This window comes from Coenobita brevimanus, chromosome 53, assembly GCF_032717465.1.
Source record: "Coenobita brevimanus isolate Jiangsu-jjx chromosome 53, ASM3271746v2, whole genome shotgun sequence".
Lineage (NCBI taxonomy): Eukaryota > Metazoa > Arthropoda > Malacostraca > Decapoda > Coenobitidae > Coenobita > Coenobita brevimanus.
This window is the reverse complement of record NC_137006.1, coordinates 38,750,755-38,774,546: the sequence shown is the minus strand read 5'-3', so window position 1 is coordinate 38,774,546 and position 23,792 is coordinate 38,750,755. Positions and strand designations below refer to the sequence as shown.

At 43.7% G+C, this 23,792-nt stretch overlaps 1 protein-coding gene across 1 annotated transcript in view; it reads left to right on the top strand.

Moving 5' to 3' along the window:
- Window positions 1–407: 407 nt before the first annotated feature.
- The window catches only part of LOC145400693 (cytochrome P450 9e2-like), a 120,146-nt gene continuing 96,761 nt past the window's right edge, over window positions 408–23,792 (top strand). Inside the window, exon 1 of the mRNA XM_080273129.1 lies at window positions 408–473. Within this exon, the coding sequence (XP_080129255.1) occupies window positions 429–473 (45 nt within the window). The 5' untranslated portion in view covers window positions 408–428. The remainder of the gene's footprint in view (window positions 474–23,792) is intronic.

The following is a 23,792-nucleotide window of genomic DNA, read 5'->3' as shown; positions in this document are numbered from 1 at the left end:
GCATACGTGGTTTCCACATCATTTTTGTAGCTTTGCACAGCTTCATTCACCTGTGTTATCTTCTCCTCAATATCACTGCTCTGGTCTATCAGACTGCTTGCTTGCCTAATTGTCTCTGTATCATTTTTGAAGTCTTCCATAATACTCTCGTGATTGACTACTGTACTGTACTGTACTTGTGTGTGCGTGTGTGTGTATGTGTGTGTGTGTGTGTGAATATATAAACCAAGTATACTTTTTACACTGCTGTTCCTTCTCAACTACTGCCTCCTGCCACAACTAATGACAGAGCCTGCGTGATGGCGCTAGTGTGGATGGCAGTGTTGGTGGTGGCAGTGGCTGTGGCGCTGTGGTACTCTAAATGGCGCCATGGGTACTGGGCTGCCATGGGAGTGCCGTCACCTCCAGCACTACCCTTTCTCGGTCACATGCACAAGCTGATGTACTCCTACACCTGGGAGGAAGTAGATCAGGTGAGAGAGAGAGAGAGAGAGAGAGAGAGAGAGAGAGAGAGAGAGAGAGAGAGAGATCCGCAGACGAAGCAGTCCTTTCTGTGTTTACTTCTGGTCCGGCTTTGATATCCTGTAAGATAATAAATGTCGGAAGTCATAAAGTCTGGGAATTATGGATGTTCTTCACACCACTGATAATAAGTATTAATCTGCACTACACACAATATGATATTTGCTAGTTACATTGCATGTGACTAATGTGCGTTTTATATATATATATATATATATATATATATATATATATATATATATATATATATATATATATATATATATATATAATGTGTGTGTGTGTGTGTGTGTGTGTGTGTGTGTGTGTGTATGTGTCTGTGTATATATGTATATACCGTACGTATGTCCAGGGGCAGGATCCCACTGCTACCTGGAGCGTCCCCGGGTGGCAGATAGGGGAAGGCCTTGTACGTATACGAAGTACCATCTTAGACGGCACGGGCCATGGGACCCCTTGTATAGATACCCGGTATAGGGAGCCACCGAATATAAAAAAATAAGGTGGCAACAAAAATTACATCTCACCAGAAACTATGTGGCAGGGAGGTGAAATTATTTGCCACAGTCCTCCCAACCAAACATAGTTCTATTGCAAATGATTTGACGGGCATTCCTGTTGGGTCATCGTCTAGTAAAGGCCCATCCGCATTACCTCCTGTGCTTATGGGCACTGTGCCACTGAAAGTGAGAAGGCACTGTGTTGGCAAGTTAGAAACAGGGATATTAAACAAACTGAAATCCGTGAAGATCTAGACATACAATGTAAGAAGCCTCACAGGTTAAAAACCTGGTAACTTAATGACTAAACTGGAAAATATTAGCTGGGATACTGTAGGGTTGAGTGAGACACACAGAAGAGGAGAAAAAGTTATTCAACTCGGAGACAGCAACCACCTATTTTACTACAGTGGAAGGCAAAATGATAGAGTTAGTCGTGTAGGATTTCTAATTAAGAGAAATCTTGCAGACAACATTGTTAAATTCAGCAGTGTACTCGTATCTGGCAGAGCAGCATTGGTTGTAATGCAAAAAATATTCCCTGAAAGTAATACAAGTATATGCACCAACTTCTCAGAGCTCAGATGAAGAAATAGAAACATTCTATGATGGCATCTCCCAGATTATGGACGAAGAAAAGACCACCTATACTATACTCATGGGAGACTTCAATGCAAAAGTTGGGAAATCAAAAAATGGAGAAGCATGTATGGGAAACTGGAGTGAGAGAAAGGAATGACAGAGGAGAAATGGTGGTAAACTTTGCTGAAATGTACAACATGAGAATACTGAACACATTGTTTCACAAAAGAACAGGGAGAAAGTGGACCTGGAGAAGTCCAAATGGAGAAACAAAGAATGAAATCGACTTCATTATAGAGGATAAGAATAACACGATCACAAATGTCACAGTTATCAACAAAGTAAACATGGAAAGTGGCAATAGAATGGTGGCTTGCACAGCAGGATTCAATTTCAGAAGTGAAAGAAAGCAGATCATTAAAGATAAAAAGACATGCCCAGTAAAAGTAAACGAAAACAATGCAGCCTTTCAGCTGGAAATAAGGAACAAATTTCAGGCTCTAAGTAATGCTGAATGTGACACTAATGAGCTGAATGACAGACTAACAAAAGAGCTAAGAGAATCAGCCGAGGTAGTAGGAAAACCTAATACAAATAAAACCAAGAAGTATTCAAAGAAGACACTCGAACATATGAAAAAAGAAAGGAAATGAAAGTAAAAACAAAGATGAAACAGAACGAGCGGAATTAAATAAGCTTATCAACAAGAGACAAAGAGAAGAAAAAAGACGAGAAACATGGATCAGATCAAAGAAACCATGAAAAAAGGAAAATGTCTGAAACAGGTCCGAGGTACAATGGCACTAGGAAAGCAACAAATTTCATCACTGAAAGAAAAAAACAACAACGGTGAAATCATTAAATGCAGAGAAAAGATGGTGAAGAGAGTTGAAGAATTTTACAAAGAACTGTATGCATCAACGACAATAGTACTAATAGCTAACTTTTCAGTTAACAGAACTGAAATACCTGAGGTAACACCAGACGAAGTAAATATTTCTCTTAAAAATATGAAAAGAGGGAAGGCTCTGGGAGAAGGTGGAACAGTAGCAGATTTATTGTTGGATGCAGAAGTACAAAACAAGCTTGCTCACTTATTTACTCAATGTATAAAAAAAGAAGAATTTTCCGAGAACATGGTGTAATGCAATAGTTATTTTACTTTTCAAAAAAGGTGACTCAAAAGATCTTAGTAACTATCGACTTACTATCATTACAAACTCTTCACTAAAGTTCTTACGAACAGAATAACAACAAATTTTGACGAAAACCAACCTCGTGAACAGGCAGGATTCCGAAGCAGGTATTCGACTACTTATCATCTACACGCAATGAATCAGCTCATTGAGAAAACTACAGAGTATAATAAACCACTGTGCTTAAGTTTTGTGGATTACGATCAAGCTTTCGACTCAGTGGAGTGCACAGCAATTATAAATTCATTGCGAGAGCAAGGCGAGAATGAGAACATTGTAAAACTGCTCGAAAACATATATAAAGAGGGAACTGCTACAGTTAAATTACATTAGGACTTGGAAAAAAATGAGACTGAGAAAGGCCTGCGTAAGGAGATACTATTTCACCAAAAATATTAACAGCATGCCTAGAAAGTATTTTCAGAAAGCTAGACTGGGAAAACAAAGGAGTGAACATAGATGGAGAAAAGCTAAACCTTTTAAGATTTGCAGATGACATTGTCCTAATCACAGAAACAGCAGAAACATAGCAAGAAACGTTAAACGACCTGAATGGAGAAAGTCTCAAAGTAGGGCAAAAGTTGAACCAGAGTAAAACAAATGTTTAACCCACAAACACCAAAGAGCGTCATCAGAGTAAGCGAAGAAATTCTTGAAGTCGAGGAGTACTGTTACTTGGGGCAAATACTAAAATTAAAGGAAGATCATGATAGCGAAATAAAAGGACGCATTACAATATTGGATGGCAAGGTTTCGGTGAACGTATAGACATTATGGAAAGTAGCTTGCCAGTTTGTATGAAACGAAAAGTATATAACGAATGTATAATTCCAGCTATGACATATGGTTGTGAGACCTAGAAATTGACAAAATCGATGGAAAATAAATTAATTCGTTCTCAGAGAGCAATGTAAAGGTCAATGTTGGGAATATCTTTAAGAGATAGGAAACGATCAACTTGGGTGAGAGAGCAGACTAAAGTCAAAGATTTTATACAAGTTATAAAGGAACAAAAACGGAGGTGGGCAAGCCATGCAGCAAGATTAAGGGATAATCTATGGAGCAAGAGACTGACTGACTGGACACAAGAGACTGTAAGCATAGCAGAAAAAGGCCAGACAGGAGGTGGAGAGACGAGGTTGAGAATTTTGCAGGGAAAACGTGGCAAAGATTGGGTCAGTCAAGGAATTCGTGGAGAAAGTTGGGGGAGGCCTTTGTGTGTGTGTGTGTGTGTGTGTGTGTATATATATATATATATATATATATATATATATATATATATATATATATATATATATATATATATATATTTACAGTATATATCATCATCATCATCATCATCATCATCATCATCCGGACCTCCTTTCCCCACCCAAGGGCAGGGTGAGGATATATATATATATATATATATATATATATATATATATATATATATATATATATATATATATATATATATATATATATATATATATATATAGTAGCGAAAGGGATGCAGAACAGAAGAGAGGGAGACTTCCTGGAATAATGTTGATGAGTGTCTGCAGAGTTTTGGAGCGAATGTGAATGTGGTAATGATGGGAGATCTGAATGCTAGAGCGGGACATGTAGTAGTTGAAGGTGTAGTTGGTATACATGATGTGCCTGGAAGAAATGAAAACGGGGAACGAATGATAGGGATGTGTGTTGAGCGAGAGATGGTGATTGGAAATACCTTGTTTGAGAAGAAAGATATATAAATATAAGCATACATGGGTGAGACAGGAGGGTGGAAAGGTTGTTGATAGAGCATTGCTGGACTATGTGGTTGTGTCCAGGTATGTAAGAGGACGATTGTTGGATGGGAAAGTTTTGAGAGGGGAGGGTAGAGGTATGTCTGACCACTACCTGGTGGAGGGAAAGTTGAGAGTAGGTAAAAGATGGGTGAGAGCTAGGAGAGTTAGGTGTGGCAGGCAGGTTTAGAAAGTGAGCGAGTTGGTTAAAAGAGAGAATATGACAGAGTATCGGAAGAAACTGAAAGATGGGTGGAATGCAGTGAAAGATCAGGAAAATGACGGTGTGAAACAGGAATGGCAATTGCTTAAGAATGCTGTGGTGGGGCACGCGGAAGAGGTGTGTGGTGTGAGACGAGTGCGTGGTGGTGTAAGAAAGAGAAGTGAATGGTGGTGCGAGGAAGTACGTATGGCTGTGGCTGAGAAGAGACGTACATATGAAGTGTGGCTGCAGAGGAAGGATGAGGTGTCATGGGAGAGGTATAAGGAAATGAGGAATAGGGTGAGAAGGGCTGTGTATGATGCTAAAGTGGCAGTAGATGAGAGGTAGGGTAGGGGGTTGACTGAGACTTTTCAACAGAATAAGAAAATGTTTTGGAAGGAGGTGAAAAGGGTGTGAAAGGGAGAGTCTGGGAAGGAAGAGCTTGTAAAAGCAGAGGATGGAAGGATGTTAACTAAGATGGATGCAGTAAGAAGGAGATGGGAGGAGTATTTTGAAAGATTGTTAAATGTAGAGGAGGAAAGGGAAGCCGAGTTTATAGTAGATGGAAGAGTGCAAGGAATAAATGTGCTAGGAGAGTTCAGTGATTCTTTGACCATGATGGAGGAGTAAAGGAGATGAAAACAGGGAAAGCTGTAGGTATGGATGGGTGTGCTGTGGAATGCCTGAAAAGTGGTGGAGCAGCTATTACTGAGTGGTTAGTGAGATTGTTGAATGTGTGTTTTTTGAGAGGTATAGTGCCAGTTGATTGGGCAAGTGCTTGTGTGGTTCCACTGTATAAAGGTAAGGGTGATAAGTATGAATGTACTAGCTTTAGGGGCATAAGTCTGTTGAGTGTTGTAGGTAAGGTGTATGGCAGAGTGCTAGTTAAGAGAGTTAGAGAGGGTACAGAGGGAGTGATTGGTGATGAGCAGTGTGGCTTTGCGAGAAGGAGAGGATGCGTGGATCAGCTGTTTGCCGGGAGACAGGTGTGTGAAAAGTATTTAGCGAGAGGTAAGAATATGTTTTGGGCGTTCATGGATTTAGAGGAAGTGTATGATAGAATTGATAGGGAGGCTTTGTGGACTGTTTTAAGATTGTGTGGACATGATGGTAGGTTGCTAAAAGGAGTGAAAAGTTTTTATGTAAATGGTAGACCATGTGTAGGAGTGGGAAATACTATGAGTGATTGGGTTCCCGTGAGAGTGGGGCTGTAGCAGGGATATGTGACCTCGCCTTGGTTGTTTAATATTGTTACATCCACATCCCCACACTGCCACAGGCTCCAACAGCAGTAGTCTAGTACATGAAGGACGTTGCTCAGTGAGTTGTTCTTCCTTGGTCAGCCTTTAGGTGTACAGCACACAAGATCAACTCAGGCGTTGTAGATAAACACTGGCTTCTTAAGTTCACTGTCTATATTTTCCAATAATTACAATGCATTCCAACTTCATTTCACTATTCTCACAGGCACTGGAGCTATACAAACTTTACTAACAGCAGTTACACTTAATGCTTGACAACACTTCACTGTTTTTACAAGTTCCAATGATATACAGACTTCAGTAACTCTTCACTATTTGCCAACAACACTGTTTTCACAAGTACTGAAAATATACAAACTACACTGACACTGCACTACACTCAGAGTGAACTGAAAACTGACTAAACTCGCTCTAGTCTCTTCCCCACCCTTATATAGCCTTACTTTACTCGAGAAACTTCTAGCACAAACTCGACAGGGCAACAGCTAACAGTTACTAACTAGGAGACATTAAAACATGTCAACATTTTCTTACATTATATAACACTGTACAGTATTTAGCATACAAATTTAAATTAAACTGCATAGTTTAATAAGCAATCACATAGATAAAACATTACAAGGAAAAAAGAGCACAAAAATTTATGCATAACTTACGAAACAACTACGCTCACAAACAGCAGGCAAACTAGCAACTCTGACTCATACCGGAGCCTACGGTAAACGTCAAGAAGCTTCTCGACCGCCCAAATGGCAAATCTCGCTTCTTAACAATACCTCCTCCCTAGTCCTTTGTCGTCTCGACAACTCTGCACAATACAGGGTGTCTCGGGAGTTAAGTCAAAAACTTTGGGAAATGATAGAGGAGGGAATTCTAAGGAAAAAATGTTATATGAACATGTGTTCAAATCCCAACCGTTACGGAGCTACAGTTACTGATGACCTTATGCGCGAATTATGAAGACCATTTTCGCCCATGAGGTCATCAGTAATTGTAGCTCCGTAACGGTTGATATTTGGACACATGTTCATATAACATTTTTTGCTTAGAATTCCCTCATCTGTCATTTCTCAAAGTTTTTGACATAACTCCAGGGACACCCTGTATATACAAACATAAACCTTAATCCTAATGAAACATCTGACTATACACAAAATAATCCATCACTGTATCAGGTCTTCTATTCTGCTTCCGACGGCATCCTTATTCCTCCACACAGTCCACTCCTCTTGGAAGGTCTTCGTCCTCTTCCTGATTCACTTCTCCTCTCGGAAAACTGTCACAATCCTCTTGCACTTCAGCTCCGTGGTCGTCCTCAACATCCTTGGCTGCAGGTGTGAACAATTCCTCAGGGACGTCCCAGCTGTACTGTCTTGGCCCATGGTACTGCCACAGACGATTCCCGTGTACCACCTTTGGGCAAGACTTCTTGCCTCCCTGAATCCGATATGCTACGTCTTATAGGCGGTCCAACAAAATGTAAGGCCCATGCCACAGGCTCTGCAACTTCTGTGACTGTCCCTTCTTTTGCTGGGGATTGTATAACCAAACTTGGTCACCATCCTTGAAGCTCACCTCACTTGCCTTGGCATCATACTTGCATTTCGTCACCTCTTCTGAAAACTTGAGGGCTCCTCTCACTTGATGATGTACCTCAGCCAGCCATTGCTGAAGATGCTCTGTATAGCTGGAGGTGTCTGTATGCAACTTTTCACCAGGTGGTCTTCCCATTAACAAGTCAACAGGTAAATGTAACTCAGGGCCCAACATCAGTTTTGCAGGTGTTTAGACAGTAGGCTCATAGGATGCAGATTGATATGCGTTCAACAACGCAGGTAATTTCTGGTCCGCTTCTGTTTGTCCATCAACACAGTACTTGGCCAGTTCTTGTCCCAGGGTCCGGTTGAATTTCTCCACCATCCCATCTGACTGTGGCCTTAGTGGGGTCATCCTGGTCTTCTCGATCCCCAGTAACTTGCAGCATTCACGGAACACTCTTGTAGTAGCTTCGTAGCTACTGCATATATTGTACTCTTGGACGAGCTGTAGTTATATGTGAATGGGTTTGTAAGTAGATAATCTTAGTTCCCTTTGTCATGCAATGACAGGAGAGGTAAAGATGAGTATGGGACTATTTATAATTTTATTATCTTGAAAAGATTAACTAAAGTCTCTCACACACAAGTGAAGCATAGAGTCCCACTACCTACCTCCCAGACTGTCTCGCTCTAACTCTCGACAACCTCTTGCCCCTGTCGCTCGCTTCCTTCTGCCTGTCTAATATCTCCTTTCTTGTATACTGTAGGAGAGCTTGTGTCACGTGTACTGGACGTATGTGAGGGTTCTAGAAGACTGTAAGTCTGTGAGTACGTAGCATTTCTGGTGACATATTGCAGTCTTGGCATTCCTTACAGAAATTTGCAAATACATTTCCTTTCCCACACCTAGCTTGACTATCATGTATTCTTAAGTCTACACATTTATGTTCCTGTCTATTATGATTTGTATTATTGTAATAAAGAGTCCTGACATCGCTCGGTTACGCCAGCTGGCAAACCTACGACAGCATGTATCAGTGACAAACTCTAAAGTATTAATACATAATACTGATTATAACATTGTATAGACATAATATCATGATAATATTGTAGTGACCTAATAATATTCTAGAAACATAATACATTGTAAACATATTGTATACATAATGGAGCAAATACACTATAGTAAAACAGATTATAGAATATTGTATAACATATTGTAAAAACTAAAATGTGTATGTATAACAGACATATGTATATAACTGTGCAATGGTAATACTGCTTGGTCATAACATTACATATGCAGTTATCCCTTTAGTAATGCCTAATTATGCTTAACTTGTATCATGATTCTGGTAATACAGAATTGTATAACAATGTATGAATTGTTACATAATTGTATTGTTACATAATTGCATTTTTATTGTACAGTTGCGGACATATCAAACAGAAACACCCCGTCCACCAGAGATATGGTGTAATGCTCTCCGCATCTGGTAACACTGATAGGGATGGAACTTCAGGTTTCGTTCGGTCGCAAAAACGAACCGAACGCGGTGATCACTGCCGCTGTGCACAGTTATCGGTGGTAATACAATAAATAAGGCATGTTCTGCTAGAAAATATGCTGATAATAACATGTCATGGTTATGGATTTTTTTTCAGTTATGTCACACAATACACCCTCTACATAATGGCAGTTATTATGAGTGACACGGATTTCATGAGTGGTTTAGTTTCGAGACATGATCCATGCAACAGTTAACAAAAACTCATAATATAAGTCGTAGATGTCAGCTTCTTCACAACTATCAACGAACAGAGAACTATTGTGACGCCCCTCCTCCCTACCCATTACTTGACATTGGTAGACCTCTGATATAGAAGCAAGTTCACTACATACAGGAGGTGGCTCCACAAGAGGAGGAAGGGTGAGGGAGTGGAACCCGGAAGACAGGAGATGGGAGGTAGGTGAGGAAGGGGGCAATAGTGGTTGTGAAGTCTCATTAATCCCATCACGACTCAGACTCTGGATCAAGTTCTACTACCGTTTGAGCCAGCCTTCAACCACCAGTCTAGCTGACATTGTTTCCTATGCCCTTGTCATGTTTTCTGCGCACCTGCTTTGTGCATTGAGGACTCTCTCTCTCTCTCTCTCTCTCTCTCTCTCTCTCTCTCTCTCTCTCTCTATATATATATATATATATATATATATATATATATATATATATATATATATATATATATATCATCACCGGTTTGAGTACCCACTGTAGGACCAGCCTATCCCGCCCGAAGTGAGGACGATACAGCAAATGTATCTCTACCAAGTGGCTTAGGCTGTGTGGTTGAGATTGTATGTAGGGTGAGAAGTGCTTGAAATGTGTTGTAGTGGCTTTGGATGTGTGTGTAGTTTGTGAGCCAAGTGTAATCGGCGAGCGCAAGCCGACTGTGTGCAAGCATACTTTATAGTATGCGCCACTGGCTCAACCACAACACCCCTCATATCGGCCAGAGCAGTACGTGGGCGGGTGATCACTGCCAAAGTTTATTACCCTGGCGGGGAGCGAACCCTGCTTCACCCGTGTACAAAAATGCACACTACCATTGTACCACAGAGGCTCCATATATATATATATATATATATATATATATATATATATATATATATATATATATATATATATATATATGGAGCCTTATATTGTGGGCTTTGTATATACAGTATGTCTCTGTGTACGAAAGACTGTTGGCCTTAATGGCCACATTATGGCCTATAGCCATTAATTAAAAGAAAGAAGAAGAAGGAAAAAAAGAAAACAGTGGTTGAACTGGGGGCACGAGGAGAGGGGTGATCGGGTAGGAGACAGTGGACTTTGATATAAGACAGGAGCTACAGTGAGAGGGATAAATTACAAAGTGCTGACTGGACCAAATCACTGTTTCATGGAGACTATGGAATTTTACAGTCAGACCATGAAGCGTTATGCTGACGTTGCCACATGTTGTAATTGACCATCATGGTTTGTAACAATTCACGACACACTTTCCACTGGGTGGCTCAGTATCCCTGAATTATGAGTATGGTAACTATTTGCTAATGTGCAAATATATTTTACGTCCCTACAGTTTGTCATATGTTACAGCTGTTGTCATAATGATTGGGAATTACTCTTGTAGCTTATTACTTTGTATCATCATGGATGACGACTGATATCGCAAACAGAGTAGGGATTGGCCGATGTAGGTTTTCGTTTTTTCACCAATAACTATGAACAGTCTGACAGCAATGATGGTGCCCATGGTTCTCATTAATATCTGAATGGTAGCGATGTAAAATAAAGGTGGATTTATTGAACCCAGGTTTATGTTACCGTTTTCTGTATGTCATGTTTGGCTGTTGACTTTACACATTGCCATTATATACATTTAAGTTCATGCTGAGGAACTGTCGTATGCCCTAAGCATTCCTTCACAAATCCTCGAGCCAATAATGGTGGAACAAGATTTTAATGTCTGTAGTTATCCAGTCTGAGCACGCGGATATTACATTAACTATGCCATTAGTTACAGAAATCGATTATATTAAATGCAATCACACTTTATCTTCAGTGTGTTTTGTTATGCTAAACAACAGAGTATCGTTCACACTGTATGAAATTGACAGAATAAAGATAAATACGAGGTCCATTGCCCTGTTCACGAAGAGCAACTACTGAGCCACACATCTCAGCAGTATCCGAACATGGAGCTGTTGCCCTGGCTGAGTAACGGTGTATATTGCAGTCCATTACAGAAGACAGGTGAACCACTGTCGCTGATGTAAAAACAAGTGTGAGTGATCCTCTGTTCATGGTGTAGCAGTCATTACGGTCATCTCTACCCCCCCCCCTTCCCATCATTACCCGTGTCTAAGTGCATGAAGTTGTCGGGAAGAGGAAGGGGCTGACGGTGAACTGGATACTGAGGTTGTGAATTAGACTGGTTAACAGTTACACGTCCTTCATACCACGATATACTCTAATCACTATAGGGTTTACAGTAATCATACATAAAGATCCTGTAATAGAGCTGGGAAGGCATCTCTCCGCCCACCCAATAGCCCACCCCAGATTCGCCACCTATGTTCTGGGATCCAGCCCATCACTTCCTAGTAAATCACGTTTTCGTTTACATCGGTGCCATTCAGATATTAACGAGAACCATGGGCATGAATCTATCTATCTATCTATCTATTGCCAGACGCCTCAATCCCGTTTGGAGTGGCCACAAACAAATCGCCTCCAAGTCGCCCTGTCCCCCGCCATTTCACTACCCTGCTCCCAACTCACACCCCCCTCTCTCATATACCTCTCCACCTCATCCCTCCATCTCATCCTCGGTCTCCCCCTCCCTCTTCCACCCTCCACCTCACTCACATACACTCTCTTCGTCAGTCTTTCACCCTCCATCCTCTCCACATGGCCAAACCACCTCAGTGTGTTCCTCACAACGCTTCCTATCACATCCACATCAACACCACAACGCTCCTTTATATCCTCATTCGTCAGCCTGTCTCTCCACGTGACTCCACAAGCTCCTCTTAAATAACTCATTTCCACTGCTCTCACTCTTGACTTGTGTCCTTCCAACAACGTCCAAGCTTCACTTCCGTACGTTAGAGTTGGTATCACAATACTGTCATGTAGTAACTTTTTTACTTCCATGCTCACTTCCCTGTTTCTTATCACTGCTTTCAAGGAACCAGCAACCTTTCTTCCCTGCTGTACCCTTTCAAGCACTTCACCCTCCAAACCTCCATCCTTACTCATCACACTACCCAAATACTTAAACGTACTCACATTTTCCAATTCCTCACCATCCAACCTCGCTATACATTCACTGACTTCACCTCTCTCAAAGACCATCACTTTACTCTTCCCTACATTCACCTTTAGGTTCCGTTTCTTACACACTCTCTCAAACTCATCCACCAAGCCTTGCAGCTCCCCTTCATCTTCACTCAACAACACAGTATCATCTGCAAACAACAGTACAGGGAGTTTCCAAACACTATCCTCTCTCACCAGGGCCACTCCAACATCCACTACCCTACCTTGTACCTCTTTTATTACCCCATCCATGTACAGATTGAACAACCATGGAGACATGACACCTCCCTGTTTCAAACCAACTTTCAAAGAGAAAAATTCACTTAGTTCACCATCCACACGCACTGCAGCCTTAGCACCATCATACATACTCTTCACAGCATTCAACAACTTCCCATCTACTCCATATATTCTTAACACTTTCCACAATCCTTGTCTATCCACCCTGTCATATGCTTTCTCCAAATCCATGAAAGCCGCATACAACTTCTTTCCCTTCTCTAGAAACTTTTCCACTAAAGATCTAAGAATGAATATCTGATCTACACAACCTCTTCCCTTCCTAAAGCCTCCCTGTTCTTCTCCAACTAATTTCTCTGTTCTTTCTCTAACTCTGTCTATAAGTATCCTACCATACACTTTTCCTATTATACTAAGAAGACAAATGCCCCTATGATTACCACACACTTCTTTTTCCCCTTTTCCTTTGTACAAGGGAATAATTATACCTGACTTCCAATCCTCCGGGACTCTACCTTCCTCCCAGGCCAATCTGCACATCTTCCACATCCATTCTACTACTATCTCTCCCCCATGCTTCAGCATCTCACCACACACTCCATCAATTCCTGGGGCTTTCCCCGATTTAACTTTCTTCATTGCTTCCACAACCTCTATCCTACTGATTTCTACTGTTAACTAATATTTATTGTGGCAAAAAGGAAAAATTCCTCCCTGCCCCTCAACTGGTTTCGAAACCAGTCATTATATATCTAATATACTATAGCAGTAGCTGTGTGTATGTGTGTGTGTGTGTGTGTGTGTGTGTTTTTGTGTGTGTGTTTTGGGCAGCCAAAACTACACTTTCAAATCACACCAAAATTGGCACAAAAATCGCAAAAAATTCACTGATGTGAAAAAACTTGGTCCCATCACGATTGAAAATTTTTTACTATAATTAGTGAGTGATCACATTTTGACCAAAAAACGCAGCTCCCGGTGCCCGGCATAGGAACTCCGTAGAATTTTTTGTCCATAGCTATAACTAAAATATACCATACTATAGCAGTATCTGTGTGTGTGTGTGTGTGTGTGTGTGTGTGTTTTGGACTTGTGTTTGGACAACTTGGGTTCCATTCCCGAAGCTGCAAATAACACAATCAATTGGTTAGCTGCAAAAAATCCAAGTGACAACGTTTAGACTAGAACAGCACATAAACGTGACTCGGATTACCTGAAATGATCGCAGTGCGCGCGCGAAGCTAGATAAAAAGAGTGAGAAGCACGAGAGCCCTCTGCAGGAGCAAGTCCACTCTCCCTTACTCCATCACTCGTCTCCTGTTGAGACCCCCCACTCCCACCAGCCAGACCAATATTGCCCCCTCCCCACCACCTCTGTACTTTTGCCTCTGATGCCCCTCACCTTGCGCCCTCCCTTGGCGTCATCTCTATGAAACTGCCTCGATTAAAGAGGTCTACCAGTATCAGGTTCACAGTCAGGGAGGAGGGGGGTCAGAGTAATTTTTTGTTTATTATGACAGGTGCCGGAATGCAGATAATGGTGTAATAGCTTATATGCTGGCCTTCGATAAAATGTTGTATGGTTCGCTATGTTTGTCGAAAGTCACACTTATGAAACCTGTGTGTTTCATATGAATAAAACACGAACATGTATCGTATGAAATTCTTTTATTATCATATTCACAAAATGTTGTTATTTTCAGTATATGTTCAGGGGGTCATTGTTTGTGTACAGTACGACTGTTAACTTCACACAGCGGCAGTGATCATCGTGTTCGGTTCGTCCTTGCGTCCGAACGAAACCTGAGGAAGTTCCATACCTATCAGTGTTACCAGATGCAGAGAGCTTTACACCACCTCACAGGTGGACGGGGTGTTTCTATTTGATATGTCTGCAACTGTACATAATTGTATTGTGATTGTTACATATCGTTTGTAGTTACATAATTGTAACAATTGTAACATAATTGCAGTAATGCAATCGTTTGTCGTTACATGATGGTAGTAATTGCAGTAATATTGTATAGCTCTTGTGGCATCCCAAAACGACAGAAAAACTGGTCATCCAACACCTGAGCAACAGTCGCAGAAGCATAGGCTTCTGGCCACTTTGTGAAGTAGTTCATGGCGACACATATATACTGGTTTCCTCTTTCAGTGACTGGCAGAGGTCCAGCAATGTTCACTAGGACTCTTTCCATCGGTGCACCCACTTGGTATTGCTGGAGAGGGGTGCAACCAAGTTTCTTGGGTCCCTTCTTGGCACAACACACATCACAGGCCCAACACCACTCTTCAACATCCTGACGAATGCCAATCCAGTAGAACCTCTGTCGCATCCAGCTTAAAGTTTTCTTCACTCCCAGGTGCCCACTAAGGATCTGGTTATGAGACTCATCCAAGATCTCAGACCTCATCTTCTTCGGAACCAACAATTGCCAATACTTGCCGAGACCATCGGGAGTCTCCCACTGATGCTCCAGTAGTCCGTTGTTTAAACGAAGAAGGTCCCACTGCCTCCAGTAGCTCTTGGTCCAGGGCTTAACCTGGAAACTTCTTCCCAAAATGGTCGCACTGTACTCTGCTACAGCCACTCTAGCACTGGTTGTAAATCTGCATCCCTCATCTGCATCCTCTTCAGGTCCTCTGCATCTGACATTGGCCCTGTCATTGCAGTACAGCTGCATTTCTTACTATGATCTTCCTTTTTACTACACTGTCGACACTCCGGATCACAAGGCCGATGACTCAGGCTGTTAGCACTGCCATGTGCCTGCCCAGAATGGTGCCACACCTCATAATTGTGCTGGTCTAGCTTCCCGAGCCAGCGTGCCAGTTGTCCTTCTGGATTCTGTAGCGTTTTCAGCCACTTGAGTGCCGCATGGTCCGTCCTGATGATGAAGTTTGATCCCTACAGGTAGGGATGGAAGAAATCAAGGCTCTTCATCACTGCCAAGAGCTCCTTATGGGTCACACAGTAGCTCTGCTCTGGTGGGCTGAGTTTCTTGCTGTAATATGCTACCACATACATTTTTTCATTCTTCTTCTGTGACAGGATTCCACAAATACCATGGTTACTAGCATCACAGTCCAAGATAAATGGCTGATTCTGGTCTGGGTATGGCAATACTGGAGAGCTTGCCAACGCATGCCTGAGTTCGTCAAAGGCTTTCTGAGCCTCTGCTGCCCATGCAAACTTCTGACTCTTCCCCAACAACTTGTGCAGAGGTGCAGCTATCATTGCAAAGTCCTTGACAAAACGCCGACAGTAGGTACACAAGCCAAGGAAACATCCTTCACACAAGATGGAACTGGCCATTTTTCCACAGCTGTCACCTTCTCTGGGTTAGTACAGACGCCACTCTCACCTACAATGTGTCCCAGGTACTCTACTTCCTTACGAAACAAGTAGCATTTCTTGGGGTTCAGCCTGAGGTGCACTGCATGGATCCTGTTCAACACCTCTGAAGCCTTTCCTATTCCTGGTTGAAAGTCCGTCCAAACACAATTACAATGTCCAGATAGATGAGAGCTGTCTGCCAATGCAGGCTTTCCAGTACACAATCCATTAGCTGCTCAAAAGTAGCTGGGGCATTGCATAGGCCAAAAGGCATCACCTTAAACTGCCACAAACCCCGCCCATACGAAAAGGCTGTTTTCTCCTTGTCCTTCTCTGCAACCTTGACCTAGTGGTATCCTGTCTTCATGTCTAGGGTGGAGAACCACTGACCACCTGACAGAGCATCCAAGGTGTCATCAGTTCTTGACAAGGGGTATGCATCCTTCACTGTCACTTCATTCAGGGCTCGATAATCTATACAGCACCTTACTGAGCCATTCTTTTTCCTTACCAGAACCACTGCTAATGCCCAAGGACTGTTGGACTCTTCTATCACTCTTTGACTTTGGAGATTCTCCATTTCTTGCCATTGGGCTGGTGCCATCCTCCGTGCTGACTGTTTAATTGGTCAGTGATCCCCAGTGTCTATACAATGCTCCACCAGGTCAGTGCATCCCAGGTCTAGTTCTCCAGTGGAAAAGACATCAGCAAACTCCGTCAGCAGCTGTCTGAACTTCAGCACTTGTGAGCCATCTAGGCATTGGCAACTCCTTAAAAGAAGGTCTTGTAAGTGCTCTGGCAGATACCCATCTTTGACTACGCTCCTTTTACAGGCTTTCCACTGATGCCATTCAATGTCCACCGCATGGCACAGTCCCAGAATTTCTCCCTCGTTGATCTTCTGTGGCTCACGGGAGAAATTGGCCACCACAACCGGCATTTCACTTGCACCTGTTTCCACCAGAGTTCTCCTCACCATCACTCCAGCCTTTGTCTTGCACTTGACATCAGGCTCCACCACCCCTAGATGGCTGTCAAAAGAGCTGCTCACCTTAAACTGGAGCAACAGTTCTGATTTTAGGGGATCACTGTAGGCGGAGTGCCCTCATCTCGCCACCAGAACTGGTATGTTTTACTGCCCTGACGGGAACTGACCTTCCCCGAACCTTCATTTTCATGGAGCAGAAGTCCAGCTCACATCCGATGGACATCAGATAGTCCAGACCCAAAAGGCAAGGGCCCTCCATGTTGGCCACATAGACTGGCAGAGTAACCTCTTGCCCTGCCACTTCAATCCGGACATCCAAGGGTCCCCTCAGTTCTGTGCAGCGCCCAGTTCTGCCACACAGTTGTTCTGATGATTCAGGCAGATACCGATGATGTAACACATCAGGCCTCACAAAAGTCTGCTCTGAGGCTGAATCAATCACCAGGGAACACCTCTTTCTGTCTATTCTTCTGTCTACTCGCACACTGTTGATTGCCGTTCTCTCGCATTTTCTCGGTGGTGGGACTACTTGGGAAAAGCCGGCTGGTGGTTGCCCCTTACCACCAGTCTCTACTAGTTTTATGCTTCTTTCTGGTCTTCTGCAGCCTTCTTCTTATCATCCTTTTTCTTCTTCGGACACTCAGAACTGAAGTGTCCCACCTCACTAGTTGTCCAACACACTTTTGGTGCAATTGAAGCTTTCCTTGCACTGCTCTGTTCTTGCTCCTTCTTCTGTTAGTGACAATCCTCCTTCTTGTGTCCTGACTTCCCACAGAACCAGCATCCTCCTCCGGTCTTCTCTTGTTCCCTCTTCCGCTTGTAGCAGTCCTCTTTTCTGTGTCCTGGCATTTCACAGTACCAGTAACTTCCTAAAAATTTTGCCGTTTCACATACCTGCTCCTTCATTGCCTTGAATCCTGCACTACCAACTGCATGAAAAGTGGATGTAGTGGATCTGATGTAGGACTCAAATTCTAGAGCCCTGGCTAGTGCTTCTTGCAAGATTCTTTGTTGTGCCTGCTTCATTTGCGTTTTTCACTATCAAGAGCATTGAACTGGTCCCTCAGAAGAATAGCCAACAGGTTAGGTGCTGCTCCAGGGTATGCCTTGTATGCCATACTCTCCAGGTAATGAGCAAGCTGCTGTAGGGGTTCTCTTCAAGCCCTGATTCTTGCTCTGTAAACCTCAGTCTGGTTCGTGGTCCCATATCTGTACTCCAGCACTTCTATTAGGGACTGAAAACTGTTCCTCTCCATCACTGACATCTGTCCTAGAAGTTCTGTTGTGGCACCCAAGCTGCACTGCCCTCTGCCTATCATCCCAACCATTCTGATCCTCAAGTAACTCAAACTGTGGACGTTAAGCTTTCCAAGATACTCTACCATCAAATTTCTGATGTTTATTTTTAACTGGAGCCCCATTATAGCCATGCACTTCACTGGTTTGGGGCCTAAAAACTGGGGCATCATAATTAAGTGTACCCCCTCCACAATATGTCTACCCTCCGATGTATATATGTCCCCCCCCAATGCATACATGCCCCCACTAAACTTGCTGACATAGCATGCTTTCCCAGGGCCCCCATGCCTGAACGAAGGCGTTATTGCATCAGTTCTTAGCAGGCAGCCAAGACGGGCAGAGTATTTTACTGTGAGCTTGTAATAAACTCCTTATCTAGCTGTTTGTACACGTAGTTTCTATCACCAAAGTATAGCAAGTTACATTTGGTAGCAGCGGTGTTTCGAACCATCAGATTCTGACTGCCTCCTTGGATTTTTAGTGATACCACAAGCTACACGACATCTCGCATCTGCCAGCCTCGCCCCTCCTCAGTGCCTCTAGTGGTATACTACCTGGCTGTGCTTTCCGAGTGTACAATTTTTCTCACCAGTGCTCACCTCTCAACCAACCCCACCCACACGCCTTGTTCCTGACCGCACGTGTCACCGTCGCCGACCTACGCACCTGTTGCACCTGTTCCCAGCACCTGTTCCGAACTCATCATACCTCCTGCCCCCATGGTGCCACTTATCATTGTCTGCCCACTGCCTGCCCACCACCATTCTCTGCATTTGCAACGCACCAGCTCTACACCTGCCTTGAACCAACATCTGCCCTCACAACCCACCACCGGCCCCATCGCCGCACCCCCCTGTCGTCACCCACATCTGGTCTGCATTACGGAGCCTCCTATGACCGCCACTCCCTGCCGGTGATTCATCGCGGCGTCTCTTCTCTCCGCCCAGCTGTCTCTCCACCACTGCCCCGCCCTGCCCCGCCCCGCCCCGCCCCGCCCCGCCCCAGCCCAGCCCAGCTACGCCCAGCCACCCCTGCCCATCATACATCTCGCCACTCCCGTCTCTACTGTGTAACTATAGTATATCCCTTACCTTTCTATAGAGATTTTCCTCGATTTTCTCTACAGATTGGATATTGTAAATATTCCATCTCATTTCCATTACCCCGTTTTCATCTTCACCTACGTTATTTATAAACCATCCATCCCCGCACCTTCATTCATTTTCTCACCTCGTGTATTCCATTTTCTCATTGTTATATTATACATTTCCACCTACGTATCCATTTTCATCCTCTCATCTTCCATTGCCGCATTAAATGCCATACTTTCCACGTCAACCGCTTACCACCAGCCCTCTCGACCCGGAAACATCACCTGCTCATACCCCGTCTGCCGATTCTAACACAATCACTCATTTACGAAGTGGCAAAGAGTACCGTACCACCGCCCTGTACCTGAGACTCCCATTTCACTTCCTGCAGAATCATTTACTACCCATCCTACACTCGTAAATCCAGATACCTCCTCCTCTACTCCTGCCTCTACACTCCCTTCTTCTTCCTCTACTCTTTCCCCTGTCGTTCCCTCTCCTGCCTCCCTCCATACCCCGTCTTGCTCGCCCTTAACTGCCACTACCTTCTCTCTCTCTCCCACACCTCTCTTGCCGCCACTTCTGCACTTCCAGCCATGGCCAACCCTCCACAGTCTATCTATCTCGACGATGCCAATCGTCCCAAATTTACCGGCCAGGACCCAACTTGGTCTGTCTATGATTTCCTCAGAGAAGTTGAAACAGAAATCCACAATAGACAAATCACCGATGAATCGCTCAAAGTAGCCTACCTCATGGGTTGCTTGCACCACGGCAAATCAGACATCGGATCCGCGATCCGTGCAGGACATTTCGATAGCATTCGTACCTTTGCTGATTTTCGTACGGAACTCATCAGCCTTTGTTGCCAGCATTCAAATACCACGTCTCTCATGGGATTCATTAATCTCCTAAACCAACTAGATGAGGACTTGCGTGTCCCAGCGCAATATGCCGACCTCCACAAAGCTGCCACCGCCATGAAAGCAACTAATAGCAAGATGCTCCAATTACTGGTAGGCACGAAATGGTTAGAAGACAAGAATGGTGTTCCAATGCTTTCACTCACCAACTTTGCTGACTTAATTGGTTACCTGAGATTCCTTCACTGGCTTACTCCTAAACAGCGAGAGCTAGCCTTGGAAATCGGTTTTAATCCAGGAGATAAAATTATTCAGGTCACTAAAGCCATTCATGAAAGAACAGGTTCGAACTACATGCGTCAGGGCACCACCCAACCCTTGGCCTTCTCAGTCTGTCACACCTCCACTACCCCAGACCAATCTCGCTCCCGTCCCACCACACGCGGCAGACCTGCCACACATCATTCTCCCACCACAGGTTGTGATCAATCTAGCGTCCGACGGAACAGACAATCTTCGACTCTTTGCTGGCACTGTGGTCATCCTGGACATTGAGCATCCAGTTGCGACCGTACATACAGACGTCCTCACTCCCAAACCAGACAGCGTACGCCTTCCTGCTCAAGTCGTCCACACTGCAAATACCACAAATCATGCACGACTCACACCACTGAGGAATGTCGTTACCTCAACCGCCAACAGTCGGGGGAAGCGCTGCGCCCGTATCGGACCAATATCACGTAGAACCAGAAACCCAACTCCCCATCCGCCATGTAGGTCCCATAACATCCTCGGGTTTAGTCCTTCTCGGATGCAGTCATGACATACCAACGTCATTCTTCTTGGACACAGGATCTATAGTAAATCTCATCTCCTACAATTCCTTACAAATTATTCATCAGCATCACAACCACGTCAGTTTCCTAGAACCACCAGACATTCGCCTATGTGGTGTCAATGGTTCAGAGTTTAACCCGTCACGTCCCGAGGTTTTCCGCACCTCCGACATCCCCCAGTCCCGAGGTATTTTCGATTTTTTTTTTTTTGGCTAAACCCTTCGCTTTTGGTGAGAAACATCGAAAATTTATAGAGAAATCGCTCACCTGAGGTTTAAAGTGCCCAATCCAGGTAGGAGTTCCTCCTTACCTGAGTGGGTTTTCTAACATGCTGGCACCAAAGAAAACGAGTTCTATGGGAGGGTAACTATTTTATCCACTCATAAACGGTATTTATTCATTTACTTGGTACGAATGTATATGTAGTATGACAGTATATTGGTTTTCAAGCAGTAATAAAGGCATTATAAGCATTGTTTCACTCACTAACTAATCACCATACCTGACCTATTTTTGCCACACTACCTGATCATTATTTCTGGCTGTTTCTTCTTCTAATGCTATGTAAACATTGTCCTCCACATTGTCATCGATTGGGGAATCACTCTGGCCCTGAATAACTTTACTAGCCAGGTCACTGGTAACAGGTCCTTTGCCAAGACAATGGCGTGAGGGGGGGAGGGGGGAGGTTATGCAGTGTAAGGCATTGTCCCTGCTTGGTATCTTGTAGAGGAATAGAGGAAGGTGTCCCGTGTATACATACGAAAAATCACGTGCGAAAATTGAAAATTGTGCAAATTAGGTACCTTGCAATTGCACGACGTACTGATACGTCGCCGGGACTGGCAAATGCAAATCGTGGTGACGTACCCATACGTCGTCGGGACGGGGCGGGTTAAGGTTAAGGGAAGAGTCACCCTTGAAGTCAAACTCCACAGAGATTTGCCCCCTATCCCCATTGAATTTCATGGCACTAATGGCTTGCAATATCCCGCAGATGCCCTTATTGGTTTCTCCACCATGGCACAACACTCCATTGCATTATTACCTGCTTGTGGTAGTATTGACATTTCTGGATTCCCGGTTTACACTATGGAATGTCCCCGTCCTGTTCTTACGATCAAATCAGTCCTTCAATTACTTCTGTCCCTATCACTACCAAAAAGTCCAACCCAGCCCAAACCACCACTATCATCATCTGAGAATACAGAGATCATTCCTTTACTGACTGCGAGCAAGGACATAAATTCCTCAGTGTCTACTGATACATCATCTCAGCCTTCGGACATGGCTCTTACCTCCTCTCCCGACAACATTGTCGCTGACTCAGACATGTCTCAATTACCTACCTCACTCAGTCTGAATGTTCTTCTCCAACACGCAGAGACGAAACGTTCAGTAACGAATACGTGCACAATTTTGTTACCGCATGAGTTCACCAAAGTCTCTGTTTGTGTTGCCGGTGCGAAAGAAGGAGGGGATGTACTAACCCTACCTGAGACGTGTTGTGTGAATGGCTTGACTTATGAGTCAGCGTGGTGTACAGTCTTAGAGGACAGTTTATGCTACCTGTACTTGCTCAATGTCACAAATGCTCCACTAAAACTTAAAAGTGGTGTAAAGATTGGAGACTTCCTAGTATACCCAGCGGCCGTAAAGGTGTGCCAGGATTCCTCAATTCCTACTATTCAGACTGATGATAGTACGCCAATCGGTGTATGTACTATTAACTCTACAGGATCTGCGCCGACATATTCACCCGATATGCTCTCACATCTCACTTGCACAGATTTCCCAGAAAATATGCCTCAACTCCTCGACCTTCTGACCTCGTACAGAAACGTGGTTGCCTTACCCGGTGAACCGATGGGTAGAACAGACCTTGTCAAACATACGATTGAACTACTACCAGGAACTCAGCCGATTTACAGTACATACCAGCGTATCGATTTCCTCACAGCCAGAGAAAGCAGACAGATCAAATGGTACAGAACATGTTAGACCAAGACATTATTGAACCCTCCGTCAGTCCATGGAATAGCCCACTTTTCTTAGTACCAAAGAAGGACGGCAACTTTAGACCAGTAGTCGACTATCGTAGGTCAATTCTGTCACCGTTCCAGACCGTTTCCCGTTACCCGTCCACTGATTTGCTAGAATCCCTTGGTGAAAATAACGTAGTCTTTTCATCTTTAGACCTCCTCAGCAGGTACTGGCAGGTCGAAATGGAAGAGTCCTCTCACCCAGTTACAGCCTTTAGCACCCTTTCCGGACATCTTCAGTTTAAGAGACTCCCTTTTGGTCTGAGAAATGCTCCTTCCGTGTTCATGCGACTTATCCATTCAGTCTTCAGCTGTATGATGGGACACTCTCTTTTTGCTTACCTAGATGATATCATTGTTGTGAGTAAATCCATCCCTGATCATTTTACCAAACTCCAGCAAGTCTTTGAACGCCTCCAGCTCGCAGGCCTGAAAATCAATCTCAGTAAATGTGACTTCCTGTGAAAGAAAATCAAATTCCTAGGCCATGTCGTAGATGCACAAGGCATTCATACCAATGAGGATAAAACTAAGGCGATTATTAACTTCCCAGAACCTACCACAACCGAAGCTGTACGAAGTTTCCTGGGCCTCAGTGGCTATTATCATTGATTCGTACGGGATTATGCAAATATCGCCGCTCCTCTG